The following is a 14002-nucleotide window of genomic DNA, read 5'->3' on the forward strand; positions in this document are numbered from 1 at the left end:
CCAGTATTTGATTTGGCTAATGATTTATGTGCTTGTTGTATCATGGCCAAACTACTTTAACAGCAATAATCCCTGTTTCATCTTGATCTTGCTTTTATTTCCATTTGAACTCAGATCTTGAAACAATCATCTGAAGTGATATCAGATACTGGCTTCTGTTTCTCTTGAAAGCAAGTTAAAACAGCAATGATAAACTAAGGCAGGAGATGTGAGTTGTGGCAGTAGATTTTTGATTCAACAATGTCAACCTTATATTGCTTGAGACCTCTGTGACAGACAAACAAATATTTATAGTTTTTTGATAGTTTGGATTCTTGGCTTGATTTAGCAGATCAGCTGTGAACCTTGACTTTGAAATCACATAAATGTCATGGTACCCGAACGAATCCTCGCATGACATTTCTTCGTAGCACAATTTTTCGTCCGCATTTCTTCGTCTACAAATCTTCGTCGGTGCATTTATTTGTCCCTCAATGCTTACTCTTGCATATATTTGCGTTGAAGAAGAAATGCGAGCCGATTTTCATATACCCTGATGCGAGACAGAGTAATGCGATACGAATAAATGCCCTGACGAAGATTTGCAGACGAAGAATTGCGATACGAAGAAATGCCATAAGAAGAATTGTCCTGGAATCCTTTATTGGCCATCATATATTGACCTTCATAAGATAAACGCATCATTCGCGCAATATTTGTCGCACTTTGATACCAAACTATTGCTTCCAAATGCCGACGTAAAGAAAACCTTTATGTGACGTCATAGAAACAGCGGAGTTCCCAAAAAGTAAACAAAAATAAAAGTCTTATATCTCGAAAACGGGTGAATATTTTCCGGTAAAATTTGGTAGATGTTCATTTTCGCTCTTTGTGATTCACGCTACATCACTTTTATGCCAATTCATTAACTTTTTTGAAGGTGGGAGGGTCCCTTTAAAAGTCTACCGCGCAATGTAGCATTCTTTTATTCCGTTCCAAGTGGCGCTACTCTGGCGGCGAATCTGGGAACTACTAACTGTACTCGGGCCATGTGACCTTGACCGGCTCCTGAGATTGGGGTCACGTGACGCTCGGCCTGCCGGCGGCCGGTCCCATGAGAAAATTCAAGTTTGCAGTGCAATTTTGCATTGACAGACACCATTGACATATGATTCTAGACTAGCATACGATACAGCGTTTAATTCTACACAGAATGACACTAAATTCAAGAGATTATCCGCTCTCACTTCGTCGCACTTTTTGTGTAACAGAGGGAATGTCCAGCCGACATTGCATTGCATGTTACGGCATGTTATAGCAATGGGAGCGTGCACTGTGACCTATGATGTGTGCAGACTTATTGCTTTTGCCAAGAAGCAGAACAATAACAATTTGAATCGAATCGTGTCCGAACGGGTCATTCACTGGCAGTACTAATTAGGTATTCGAAACATCAAAATAACATCTCGTCACAGATTTCAATTTCCTTACTCGTTCATAGTTCAGTGTTCACGGCTCATTCTGCATTGCTGGGCCTGATAACAATAAACTTCGAGTTATGTCAAGTTTTATGTTGACACGCACAATGCGATCGACCGATTCTAGATCAAGAAGGTGTCCGATAAAGTGCTCAATTCTTCACAGTATGGCGCTATTAAAAGGGGAATCTGCTATCACTTCACGGCACTAGTTGTGGAACAAAGCCATGCTGCATATTTCCCCGATGAGAGCGGGGCGTGGCCAGGGGCTCCGCCACGGTTTTGGGATTGGAGGGGTCCGACCCAAAACACAAAACCTCGCTGGCGAATCCAGGGTGGGTATTTTGGGCGAATTCACCCTCCCCTCCCTCCTGCAGCTCCCGAAGATGATGAAAAATCGCCGCTTTTTCTAGAGCTCCAAGAAAGCTTAATAATTTTATCGGGAGAATTCTGCTTTAAACCGAAAAACCAAGGTTCAATTTGCACAAGGAATCGAAAACCGAGAAGCGGAGCCCATTGACACCGACATTGCGGCCTCTCAAATCAACGTTCTTGAGGAGTGAAGGCCGCTGTTGCGCGCTCCAAGGGCGGTGTTAGCCATCAGACAGCGCATTAGGCTCTCAGTGACTGGCATGGGCTTGGGAATTCAGGGACCTTCATAGGCGCTCAGATATCTATCTATGTAGGCTTTTAGGCCAGTGCCGGGTCCTCCAAGGCCGTAGTTAAAGGAAAGCGCAGGGCTTTAGGAGTCGTTAAAGGGATTTGAAAGCCCTGCCCTCATACATATAGCAGTATGGACTTCTTAGATACTGACATTCAGTCTCTGTGATCAGAGAGTGACCTATCTTGACCTGAAAATGGATATCAAAATGCTGCAATTGAATCAAAGGTCAGGTTATGCAGGGGATTCTGTAAGACTTGTGACTTGTAGACGTATCTCTACCGACATGCATTCAGAGTCCTGTGCAGATTATTGCAGATTACCTCAGAACGGTGTGAGGCTGCTTAGACTAGTACGGTGCTCGAAAGACCGGCTTAATCCCCTTCCCCCAACACTATCGGTTGACCTCACATGGAAAAAGGATTCTCAGGTCGATTCGAAGCTCATTTAGGGCCGGTATTGTGTCTAAGAGGTGTCCTGCAAGCTGGACCTCTCTCACGAAATTATAGCCGAATCCTGGCATGCTTAGCTAATCCTATAGCAATCTTAAACGCATTCATTTTAATAACAAAATGGTAGAATAATGGCACTCCCGTACATACGAGTATAGGTCGGCGAGAGTTGAGCACTTCGTGTGTCACAACATTTTAAGGGATCCCTACATTTCTAGATCTTAAATTCCTTAGCTTTGCGACTGTCGACGTATTCTAAATTATTCAACACATTCTGTGAATGATTTGGTCATTCTTATGCGAAAACAAGCTTATAGTTATTATTCGAAATATTGGGGGGTACTGTACCCCCCAGGTAAATTATTGAGGGGGTCCGGACCCCCGCGTACCCCCCTGTGGCGGAGCCCTTGGGCGTGGCCGTGAACGATGAACCCCATGATTGATTATTTTTTGCGAACAGCCAACGGAAGAATATATTGGTTTTAAAATCACATCCGGGAAAAGATTTTACGGGCTATTCAATGATAATGATTATTCGAAGAATGAGGATACCTCGTCGCAGATTTCATTTTCCCTACATATCTTTATTTGGAGGCCCATGGAGCATTGCTAGCCAGACCTACGTTTCTATTAATTTTGTTATCGACATGCACGATAAAATGTCGATTTTTGACAAGCTTTTGATAAAGCGTTCAATTTTGCACAAAATGACACTAAAAATAAGGGATAATCCCACATAGTTTAACCCTCGCCCGTATTGGTGTTTTTCCAGCCGCGAAAGTATAAGGGGGGGGGGGGGGGTCCGTTGGACCCCCCTTGCCGTTTCGTCCCTGATCGAGCTAGAGCTTCGCGGAAAAGACGAGCGTGTTGCCCGTGACGAGAAGAAGCCGATGATACCCAATTTTAAGGTCCTAGGTCATTGGTTGACCTTGCAGGTCAGGTCAATGACCCCAAAGGCGGGAAAATCGGGACCTGTTAGAACGTCGTAAAGTGTGGCTGCTATGGGGTTTTTCGGGGTGCTGATCACGAATATCATGTTAGTTTTGATCACAGATGATGTCTTCATGTATTTAGGCCAGGTCGGGTCAGGTCAGGTCAGGTCAACCAGTAAGGGTATTCGTAGTAGGTGGCAACCGCCTCTGACAGCTTCGTAACATGTTACGAAGGCACCAAAACTACTTCGTAAATGTTCATATGGTTGCTAAATTCGAATTCAGCTCCAAAAACTGGTCTAGAAACATGTAAAACTCGAAAAAGTGAACCGAGGTCATCAAAGGTCAATGACCTGACCTGACCTTCAGGTGACCTTGACACCCACCCTAATGCATGGGGACAACATCATATCACATGTTTGAACGCTTGAAACCACGAAAAGACTGCAAACGCGCGGCTAATGCGAGCCGACATACGCCGAATCGCGATTCCAGCCAAACATGGTCTCGAAAAGTAGGTCACAGGTCAAAGGTCACTTGGGTCAGGGTCATGAAATTTTCAGGGTAGGTGTGAAATTGATGAACGCGAGGGTACTGAAAGTTTCGTCGCGATCGGCCGCTTTATACGCGAGTTATTCGCGAAAAACCATGGGGGGGTCCGTTCGACCCCCCCCCCCCCTATACGGGCGAGGGTTAACCCTCACCGGCACAGGGTCGTACCACAGTACAGGGTCGTACAGGGTCGTACCCCCCCCCCCCCTGTGCTGTCGAAGGACTCAAAATGGCCTGTGCCGCGGCGAGGGTTAATCGCATGTTTTGTGGAACAGAAGGGCCGTCATTGCATATTAACGCAATGGGAGCCTATCAGAGCGGCGTGTAGGTACTGTGTGCAGATTTGTTGCTTTTGCCAAGAAGAAAGGGAACGATAAATTGAATCAAGAATCATGCATGACACTAAATTTCATGAACTATCTAATGCTATTTATTATTCGAAGAACAAGAACGCTGTTTTGTTGCAGCCTTTCAACTTTCTTGTTCATAGTTCGCGGCTCATTCGGCATTGCTGGGCCTGACAACAATAAACTTTGAGTTTTAGTATCAAGTTTTCCTATTGACGCGCAAAATAAAATGTCAATTCTAGATAGCTGCTCGATAAAGCACTAATTTCTACGCAGTATAATGTTATTAAAAAGGAAAAAATATGATGGAACTCCTCCGCACTTTTGTGAAACAAAACGATGTCGCATATTTTCGTGACGGGAGCGTGGCGGGTCCCGCATGCGAATATATGCCGGCTGATGTTTCTTGCCAACAAACGTAACAATAATTGGTTTGTAGAATCGTGTCCTGGAATAAATTTTGCCAGCTATTCAATGATGCTAATTACTACAAGAATGAGAATGGTATCTGGTCGCAGACTTCATTTTCTTTTTGTCTTTATTTGGAGATTCATGGTGCTTTGTTGGCCAGACTTTGTATTTGCAGGTCTGGCAAGTATTTCTCTATGAGCGTTCGAATTCCGATAGGTAGGTATGTAGGGAAAATAAAATCTTCAACGATAGGTATACCATTTTTGTTCTTCGAACTAATATCATTTGATACCCCGTAGAATATATTCTAGGAAGTGATTCTATATGAAGAACCAGGGTACTTTTCCCTTGTTTATTAGCAGCAAACAATCGAACGGCATACATCGTTCGTGGCGGGGCCCCACTCCCCTCGCGAAACTATATAACATCCTTTTGTTCCACAAATAGTGCGGTGAAGTGATAGCCGATTTATCCTTTTCAACAGTGCCATACTGCGTAGAATTGAACGTTTCATTGCACAACCATCTAGAATCGACATTTCATTTTCCGCATCGATATGAAAACTTGGTGCGAACTCGAAGATTATTGTTGTCAGGCCAGCAATGCCGAATAGGTAACCTGGGAAATATTAACGAATGAGCAAATTGAAATCTGCGACGAGATGTTAGTTTAATTCTTCGAATAATTAGTAGCATTGAATAACCCGTTAAATTTTGTACTAAACATGATTCTAGAATCAATTTACTTTTGCCTTGCTTGTTCGCAAAAGCAATAAATATGCACACATGCACGCCGCTCTGGACGCACCCATTGCATTAAAATGCAACGTCGGCTCGACGCTCCTGTTCCACAAAAAGTGCGATGAAGTGATGGCGCATAATCCCTCAAATTTTGTGTCATTCTATGTAGAATTGAACGCTGTATCGAATGCTTGTCTAGAATCGACATTTTATAGTGCCCAATAAAACTTGATAAAAGCTTAGGAATGGCTAGCAGTGCTCATGGTCCTCCAAATAAACACAAGTAGGAAACATGAAATCTGCGACGAGAATTCATTATTATTTTTCGAATAATCAGTATTATTGAATAGCCCGTAAAATGAATTCCCGGTTGCGATTCTAGAACCAATGTATTATTCCCTTATTTATTGGTAACAAACAATCAATAAGCATGCATCGTTCCCGGCGGCGCCCGCTCCCATCGCAAAAACATGCAAATTCCTTTTGTTCCACAAATAGTGCGGTGAAATGATAGCCGATTTATCCTTTTCAACAGTGGGGCGTTCCACGACAAATCGACAAGTGCCCTGCACCCTCATATTTTATTTTTTGCTTAAAATTGGTCTAATGGGTTGTGATGGGCGGGGAAGCCAGCTGTGGCAAGGATTTTTTTCTTCGAACAACGGTTTCCGAGATATAGCCTCGGGCAATTCCTGGATGTCGCGCTGCAGCCCTATGTTTGGCGGCCTATAACTAAAAAACTATTGGTTTTCTACGATAAAAACTTTATATGGTTCAACACACAATCAACCAACAAACATTTTGGCTATCTCGGATTTTCAATTTTTGAAAATTTTGATCACGTGACCTTTTGACCTATTTTTCGAAGAGTGACCTTGATATTTTTCCCACTGAAAGTTGCAATTTTGTCTGATGACGATTAAAGCCTTATCAATTGTCATTCATATGCGAAAATAAAAAAAGTGGATATCGCCCTGCGTTGACCTCAGGTCAGGTCATTTTTATGACCTGTCCATTATTACGAGCGGGAGCGACAGCGAGATCTCGAGAATAAAGCAAGATAGCGACAAGCGGTAAACGGTGCAGGGTACAAATGGATAAGGTCCATAATTTTTACTGAGGTCATTTTCAGGTCAGGTCAAAGATGACGTCACAGGAGCAAAAAGGAAGTCAAAATTGCGGCACTACAGATATATGAAGTTTTTCTCGAATAACTTTCAAGGTATCCCAGCTAGGAACAAACTAATATCACCATCGTGATCCTCTCGTCGATCCGCATCGAAACATATGTATGTTGACCTCGAAAGGTCGAAAGGTCAAAAGTTGACCTTAGGTCACGTGACCTAAGGTCAACTTTTGACCTTTCGACCTTTCGAGGTCAACATACATATGTTTCGATGCGGATCGACGAGAGGATCACGATGGTGCTATTAGTTTGTTCCTAGCTGGGATACCTTGAAAGTTATTCGAGAAAAACTTCATATATCTGTAGTGCCGCAATTTTGACTTCCTTTTTGCTCCTGTGACGTCATCTTTGACCTGACCTGAAAATGACCTCAGTAAAAATTATAGACCTTATCCGTGTGTACCCTGCACCGTTTACCGCTTGTCGCTATCTTGCTTTATTCTCGAGATCTCGCTGTCGCTCCCGCTCGTCACGTGACCTACGGTCAACTTTTGACCTTTCGACCTTTCGAGGTCAACATACATATATTTCGATGCGGATCGACGAGAGGATCACGATGGTGCTATTAGTTTGTTCCTAGCTGGGATACCTTGAAAGTTATTCTAGAAAAAACTTCATATATATGTAGTGCCGCAATTTTGACTTCCTTTTTGCTCCTGTGACGTCATCTTTGACCTGACCTGAAAATGACCTCAGTAAAAATTATAGACCTTATCCATTTGTACCCTGCACCTTTTACCGCTTGTCGCTATCTTGCTTTATTCTCGAGATCTCGCTGTCGCTCGCGCTCGTAATAATGGACAGGTCATAAAAATGACCTGACCATAGGTCAACGCAGGGCGATATCCACTTTTTTTATTTTCGCATATGAATGACAATTGATAAGGCTTTAATCGTCATCAGACAAAATTGCAACTTTCAGTGGGAAAAATATCAAGGTCACTCTTCGAAAAATAGGTCAAAGTGATCAAAATTTTCAAAAATTGAAAATCCGAGATGGCCAAAATGTTTGTTGGTTGATTGTGAGTTGAACCATATTAAGTTTTTATCGTAGAAAACCAACAGTTTCTGAGTTATAGGCCGCCAAACATAGGGCTGCAGCGCGATCTGCTGGAATTGCCCGAGGCTATATCTCGGAAACCGTTGTTCGAAGAAAAAAATCCTTGCCACAGCTGGCTTCCCCGCCCATCACAACCCCTTACACCAGTTTTCAACGAAAAATAAAATATGAGGGTGCAAATTTAACCCTTTACCGGGCACCCATAGAAATAATTGGAAATCCATTCTTCTGGCCCTAGATCATGTTAATTTGAACCTTTGTAAGACTTTTTTACTCATTTGATTGTTTCGAGAACTTATGTTTCCAGTGCAAATCACGACACTTTGAAGTGCTGAAATATGGGGCCTCGCCAGCCTACGGTCAAACTGCCATCGTAAATTCACTTGCGGGAAAATTTACTTGGTACGGAAACCAGTACCTATTTATACTTCAGTAATCACCCCCCATGGTGCTGCCGGACAATATGCTCGCTACAGGCAACACTCGCACATAACTGCTAAATGTAATGTATTTTCCACTGAGGGGCAGGTGAACATTGCACACTCTGCTAGGTCCAATGCATCACACTGAAATTCACCCTGCTAGAAAACATTTTCATGGCACACCAGAAATCACTTTTGCCCCACTGAGGCGCAGTCATACCCTGAAAGCCCTGAATGTCCTGAGTTCTGAATACCCTGGATATCCTGAATGCCCTCCAGGCATTGTTACCACGACACACTAAGAACCGCCCACGGAGGCAACGCCCACCTTGCACGCCCTTTAGGCAACGCGTTCATGGTACTGCAAGAAGCAGTTTCTTTCTCCATTCAAACACAGGTGCACCTTGCACACCCTGCAGAGGAAGTTAGAGCGCATGATGTGCCCCTTCTTGCTGCAGAACTTGCAGGTCTGACGTGTCACATACATGGGAACATGGAACAGCGTTGTGTCGAAGCGCACTGAAGCAGCCGGCGTATGGCTGCGGTGTCCCCGAACGGCTGGAGGGATGTCAGCGCTGCTGCTGGGGACTGCGGATGTCACCGAGGTTCTCAGCAGGGGCCGATGGACTGTTGGGTTCCTGCAGCGGGCTGCGTAGAATACTTCGATCCGGAAGTCCTTCAGTGACATCCCAGTTTCGTTCAGGGCTTGGCAGTCTCGGCGGTATAGGAGCCAGGCATTGGTGAGACAGATGTCAATCACGTATGCGAAGAGCCGCATATACCACCTTTTCGACTTCATCGGTGTTCTGTACAGGTGGATCAGCATGTCACTCTTGTCGATTCCCCCCATGTTGGCGTTGTAGCTCTTTATCACTTCTGGGCAGGGAACATCATCCTTCTCCTTTGTTTCATTGCTGTACCTCTGGCAGGTAGTCACTGGCTCCACCCCCAGGTCAGTGGACAGCATTGTCACGACCTTGTTGTCCTTCCACCGGACTGCCAGAATACCGTCATCACTTGTGACGTAGTCAATGCTGCCACGGGGGACGCTCTTCTTCTCCATGTCCTTCACTGACTTCAGGGGAGGCTTGCCGATCCTGTTGTCTCGCGCAGTTCCTGTGTACCTGCAGCCCTTCCCCTGCAGGTACCTCACGAGCTCCAAGCTCGTGAAGTAGTTGTCCGCGAAGACGACAGTGGTTGATGACAAGTTCATGGTGCTGACCAGGGCAGCGACTATCTGGCTGGTGACTCCCATGGCTTCTTCTGCTGAGGTCATGGTGACACCATGGCTCTGCAGAGTCGTCTTGCCTTGATACAGCACCATGTCATGGACGAACCCATCCTCGGAGGCTCTGGAGAACAGCTTGAATCCCCACTTGTCTGGCTTGTTCCTGATGTATTGCCTCAGATTGCCCGCGGTCTTGCCCTTGTAGCCCACCATCACCTCGTCGATGGACTGCTTGCTGGTTTGGGGCACGCTCTGGAACGATGTGTTGATGAAGCTGAAGAGCGGTCGTATCTTGAAAAAAGCGATCAACGCTGCCACCTGCTCGTGAGTTGTCGTTGAAATGCAGTGTCCTCCGCAGCAGGCGAAACCTCTTCGAGGACATCACTTCAGCCACTTGGGGAACCCTGAGTTTCATAGACCAGTAGTCTTCCAGTGATGGAGCTTCCATGACACCCATGTACAGCAGCACAGCGACGAAATTCACGATTTCGTCATCGGTGGTAGAGAAGGTGGTGTTCACGTCCTTTTGGGTGGCATAAAGGTTGGTCTGGTATGCGATGTGCCGGACCATCTGCTCACTGAAGAAGGTGAAAAAGTACTGTTGTGGACTCCTCACATAGAGAGGCGCCGGGTGCTCAAAAGCTGGCAGAGCTGGATAAGAGACGTCCACTTTCTGCCAAGTTGTAGGCCTTGCAGGCACCTTCTTAGTCGTTGGCCTTTTTGCCTTCTTGGATGCTGGAGGCCTGCTGATTCCCCCCTCTTCTTCCTCGTCCTTGTCCTCTTCGACATCCTCGTCCTCGGACGACTGTGCCTCCATCATTTGGAGTGAGGGCCTGGCACGCTTCCCCTTGGTGGTAGGAGGCGCATCACTGGGGCCTGGAGTCTCGGGGTCGTGGTGGCGTTGTGGCAGAAAGTCAGGGTCGGCTACGTCGTCGTCATCGTCCAGGCTGTCGTCATCACTGACATTGGCACTGGCTGGCACAATGGCGCGGCCATGGTGCTCACTGCGGCGGCTGAACATTCCCTGAGGCAGCTGCAAAAAGAAGAATTGTTGGGTTGCTCAAACAAATCCCATAAATTACAAAAGTGACGCCCCGATATGACAGGATAGAATGTAGGATAGTTCTACATTCGATCCCCCCCCCCCCCCAGTCAATGCCGGCCGCCAGCCGGCCTACGTGGCAGGGGCTCCGATTTTCCGCCACATAGGTGTGCCATAGCAACTGCAGGGGGGGGGGGGGCGTACATACCAGTGATCTTCACAGACCATTCAGTATAAATCATTATAATGTGTTATACATGTGCCACTATCAAAAATGATGATTGCCCTAGATGGGGCATATGTCTATAAATGGGGTCTTCCCAAAAATACCAGTTTTATTGTAGTCGGGCGTATGTCCATTTATGGGACCTTCTGCCGTAAACAATGCCGTCTGTGAAACGGGCGCATGTCTATATTTGATCATCGCAATATTTGCACATCAATTAGACCACTTCCCAAAACGTTTCAGTAAATGTCGCGTTTATCACTGTTTGACGCACATATTGAACTCTTATTATGCACACTTTCATCAACTTACCGACATCATGAACAGAGGTAGGGCCTGAGGTGTCTGAAGCAAGCCGGCGCGCGGAACAGACTTTCGCGATTTTGGATAGGGCCGAAGTTTGCAAGGGTGGTACCAAATCCCAGAGCAATGACAGCTGTGACGTCACGGCCTACGATGTCCCCTGAACCTCGCTGATTGGTCGGATGTGTATGATGGCCTTGGAAAGATACGTCGGGTGGCTCCAGGGCGCCCGAAGGGGTGCTCCGTGAAGTGCTCATATACAGTTCCCTGCCCGATAAAGGGTTAATTTTTTATTTGTCGATTTGTCGTGGAACGCCCCAGTGCCATATTGTGTAAAATTGAGCACTTGATCGAACAGCCATCTAGAATCGACATTTGATTGTGCACATTAATATGAAAACTTGATGCGAGCTCGAAGATTATTGTTGCCAGGCCAGCAATGCCGAATAAGCCGGGAAACATTAACGAGTAAGGAAATTGAAATCTGCGACAAGATGTTATTTTAATTCTTCAAATAATTGGTAGTATTGAATAGCCCGTTAGATTTGGTACCATATGTGATTCTAGATTGAATTTACTATTGCCTTGCTTGTTGGCAAAAGCAATAAATCTGCACACATCGCACGCCGCCCTGGACGCACCCATTGCATTAAAATGCAACGTCGGCTTGACACTCCTTCTGTTCCACAAAAAATGCGATGAAGTGATGGCGGATAATCCCTCGAATTTGGTGTCATTCTGTGTAGAATTGAACGCTGTATCTCATGCTTGTCTAGAATCGACATTTTACCGAGCACGTCCATAAGAAATTGATAGAAGCTGTATGCCAGAATTGAAGAATGTATAGCCAGCAGTGCCCAATGGGCCTCTAAATAAAGACAAATAGGAACCATGAAATCTGCGACGAGATATCATGCTCATTCTTCGAATAATCAGTATACCTAATTGAATAGCCCGTAAAGTGTGTTCCAAGATGCGATTCTAGAACCAATGTACTATTCTCTTATTTATTGGCAACAAACAATCAATTAGCATGCATCGTTCCCGGTGGCGCCTTGCTCCCATCGCAAATATATGCAATGCAATATCCTTTTGTTGCACAAATAGTGCGGAGAAGTGATAGCCGATTTATCCTTTTCAGTAGTGCCATGTTGTGTAGAATTGAGCACTTTATTGAACAGCCATCTAGAATCTACATTTCATTGTGCGCATCAATATGAAAACTTGGTGCGAGCTCGAAGATTATTGTTGCCAGGTCAGCAACGCCGAATAGGTAACCTGGGAAATATTAACGAATAAGCAAATTGAATTCTGCGACGAGATGTTATTTTAATTTTTCGATTGATTAATAGCATTGAATAGCCCGTTAAATTTAGTACCAAACATGATTCTAGATTGAATTTACTATTGCCTTGCTTGTTGGCAAAATCAATAAATATGCACACATCGCACGCCGCCCTGGACGCACCCATTGCATTAAAATGCAACGTCGGCTCGACACTCCTTCTGTTCCACAAAAAATGCGATGAAGTGATGGCGGATAATCCCTCGAATTTGTTGTCATTCTGTGTAGAATTGAACGCTGTATCGAATGCTTGTCTAGAATCGACATTTTATCGTGCACGCCAATAAAACTTGATAAAAGCTTATGTATGGCCAGCAGTGCTCCATGGGCCTCCAAGTAAAGACAAGCAGGAAAAATAAAGCCGGTATCATTAATAAGCCGGTAGGATGTGTTCCCGGACAAGATTTTGGAACCAACGTATTATTCTTTTGTTTATTGGCAACAATCAATTAGCATGCATCGTTCGCGGCGGCGCCCCGCTCCCATCGCAAATAGGTATGCAATATCCTTTTGTTCCACTAATAGTGCGGTGAAGGGATTGCAGATTTATCCTTTTTTCAAAAGTGCTATATTGTGTAGAATTGAGCACTTTATTGGACAGCCATCTAGAGTCGACATTTCATTGTGCGCATCAACATGAAACTTGACGCAAACTCGAAGGTTTATGTTGTCAGACGAGCAATGCCGAATAAGTACCCACATGCCTAACCTGGGAAATATTAACGAGTAAGCAAATTGAAATCTGCGACGTGATGCTATTTTAATTCTTCGAATAATTAGTAACATTGAAAAGCCCGTTAAATTTAGTACCAAACATGATTCTAGAATAAATTTACTATTGCCTTGCTTGTTGGCAAAAGCAATAAATCTGTACATATCGCACGCCGCCCTGCTACGCTCCCATTGCGTTAGCATGCAACGTCGCCTCGACATTCTTTCTGTTCCACAAAAAGTGCGATGAAGTGATGGCAGATAATCTCTTAAATTTAGTGTCATTCTGTGTATAATTAAGCGCTGTATCGAATGCTAATCTAGAATCGTATGTCATTGGTGTCCGTCTATGCAAAGTTCCACTGCAAACTTGAATTTTCGCTTCGGAGCGGTCGCCGACGGGCCGAGCGTCACGTGACCCTAATCTCAGGAGCCGGTCAAGGTCACATGACCAGAGATCGGTCAGTAGTTCTCAGATTTACCGCTAGAGTAGCGCCACTTGTATCGATGTCCGCCCTTGGACAGTAACGAACATCGCCAGCTGAGCCCAGCGAGCTTACAGCTAACCTGCACTGACTACGACAGCGTCTCGCCTAGGGACAACGTTTCCCAGAGCGCTCATTATGTGTCCTACTTACCTGTACACCGGTGTGCGCACGGACCCGTTCCCCAGATGTAGTCTCCACCTGAAACACAGAGAGAGACACGGGTTAGTGACATGTCAGAGCTGGTAGCCGACCGCTGCCGGGCGAGATGGCTTCTACAGAATGGCGGCATTGAATGGATACTCATTTGGTGGGGCATATCCCTTACGCGGACCGCAAACATATGCATACGTAATATGATACATATAAGCCTACATCAGTGGAATATCACCCGAGGCAAGGTACCACATGAAGCTGGTAGCCATGACGGTGACACAAATAA

The 14002-nt window shown here is 45.2% G+C and overlaps 2 protein-coding genes across 2 annotated transcripts in view; both read right to left on the reverse strand.

Annotated features, from left to right (window-relative positions):
- Positions 1–13755, reverse strand: part of LOC122370020 (phosphatidylinositol 3-kinase regulatory subunit gamma-like) — a 67221-nt gene extending 53466 nt beyond the window's left edge. Inside the window, exon 1 of the mRNA XM_043345247.1 lies at positions 13714–13755. The gene's annotated coding sequence lies outside the window, so the exon portion shown is untranslated. The remainder of the gene's footprint in view (positions 1–13713) is intronic.
- On the reverse strand, positions 8790–11083 carry LOC122370024 (piggyBac transposable element-derived protein 3-like). Its single transcript, XM_043345255.1, has 4 exons — positions 11029–11083; positions 9732–10481; positions 9033–9700; positions 8790–8808 (listed from the first exon to the last, which is right to left on the reverse strand). The coding sequence occupies exons 1-4, from the start codon at positions 11035–11037 to the stop codon at positions 8790–8792; spliced, it is 1446 nt and encodes a 481-aa protein (XP_043201190.1). The 5' UTR covers positions 11038–11083.
- Positions 13756–14002: the final 247 nt, after the last annotated feature.

This window comes from Amphibalanus amphitrite, unplaced genomic scaffold (genome assembly GCF_019059575.1).
Source record: "Amphibalanus amphitrite isolate SeventyFive unplaced genomic scaffold, NRLGWU_Aamphi_draft 001091F_arrow, whole genome shotgun sequence".
Lineage (NCBI taxonomy): Eukaryota > Metazoa > Arthropoda > Thecostraca > Balanomorpha > Balanidae > Amphibalanus > Amphibalanus amphitrite.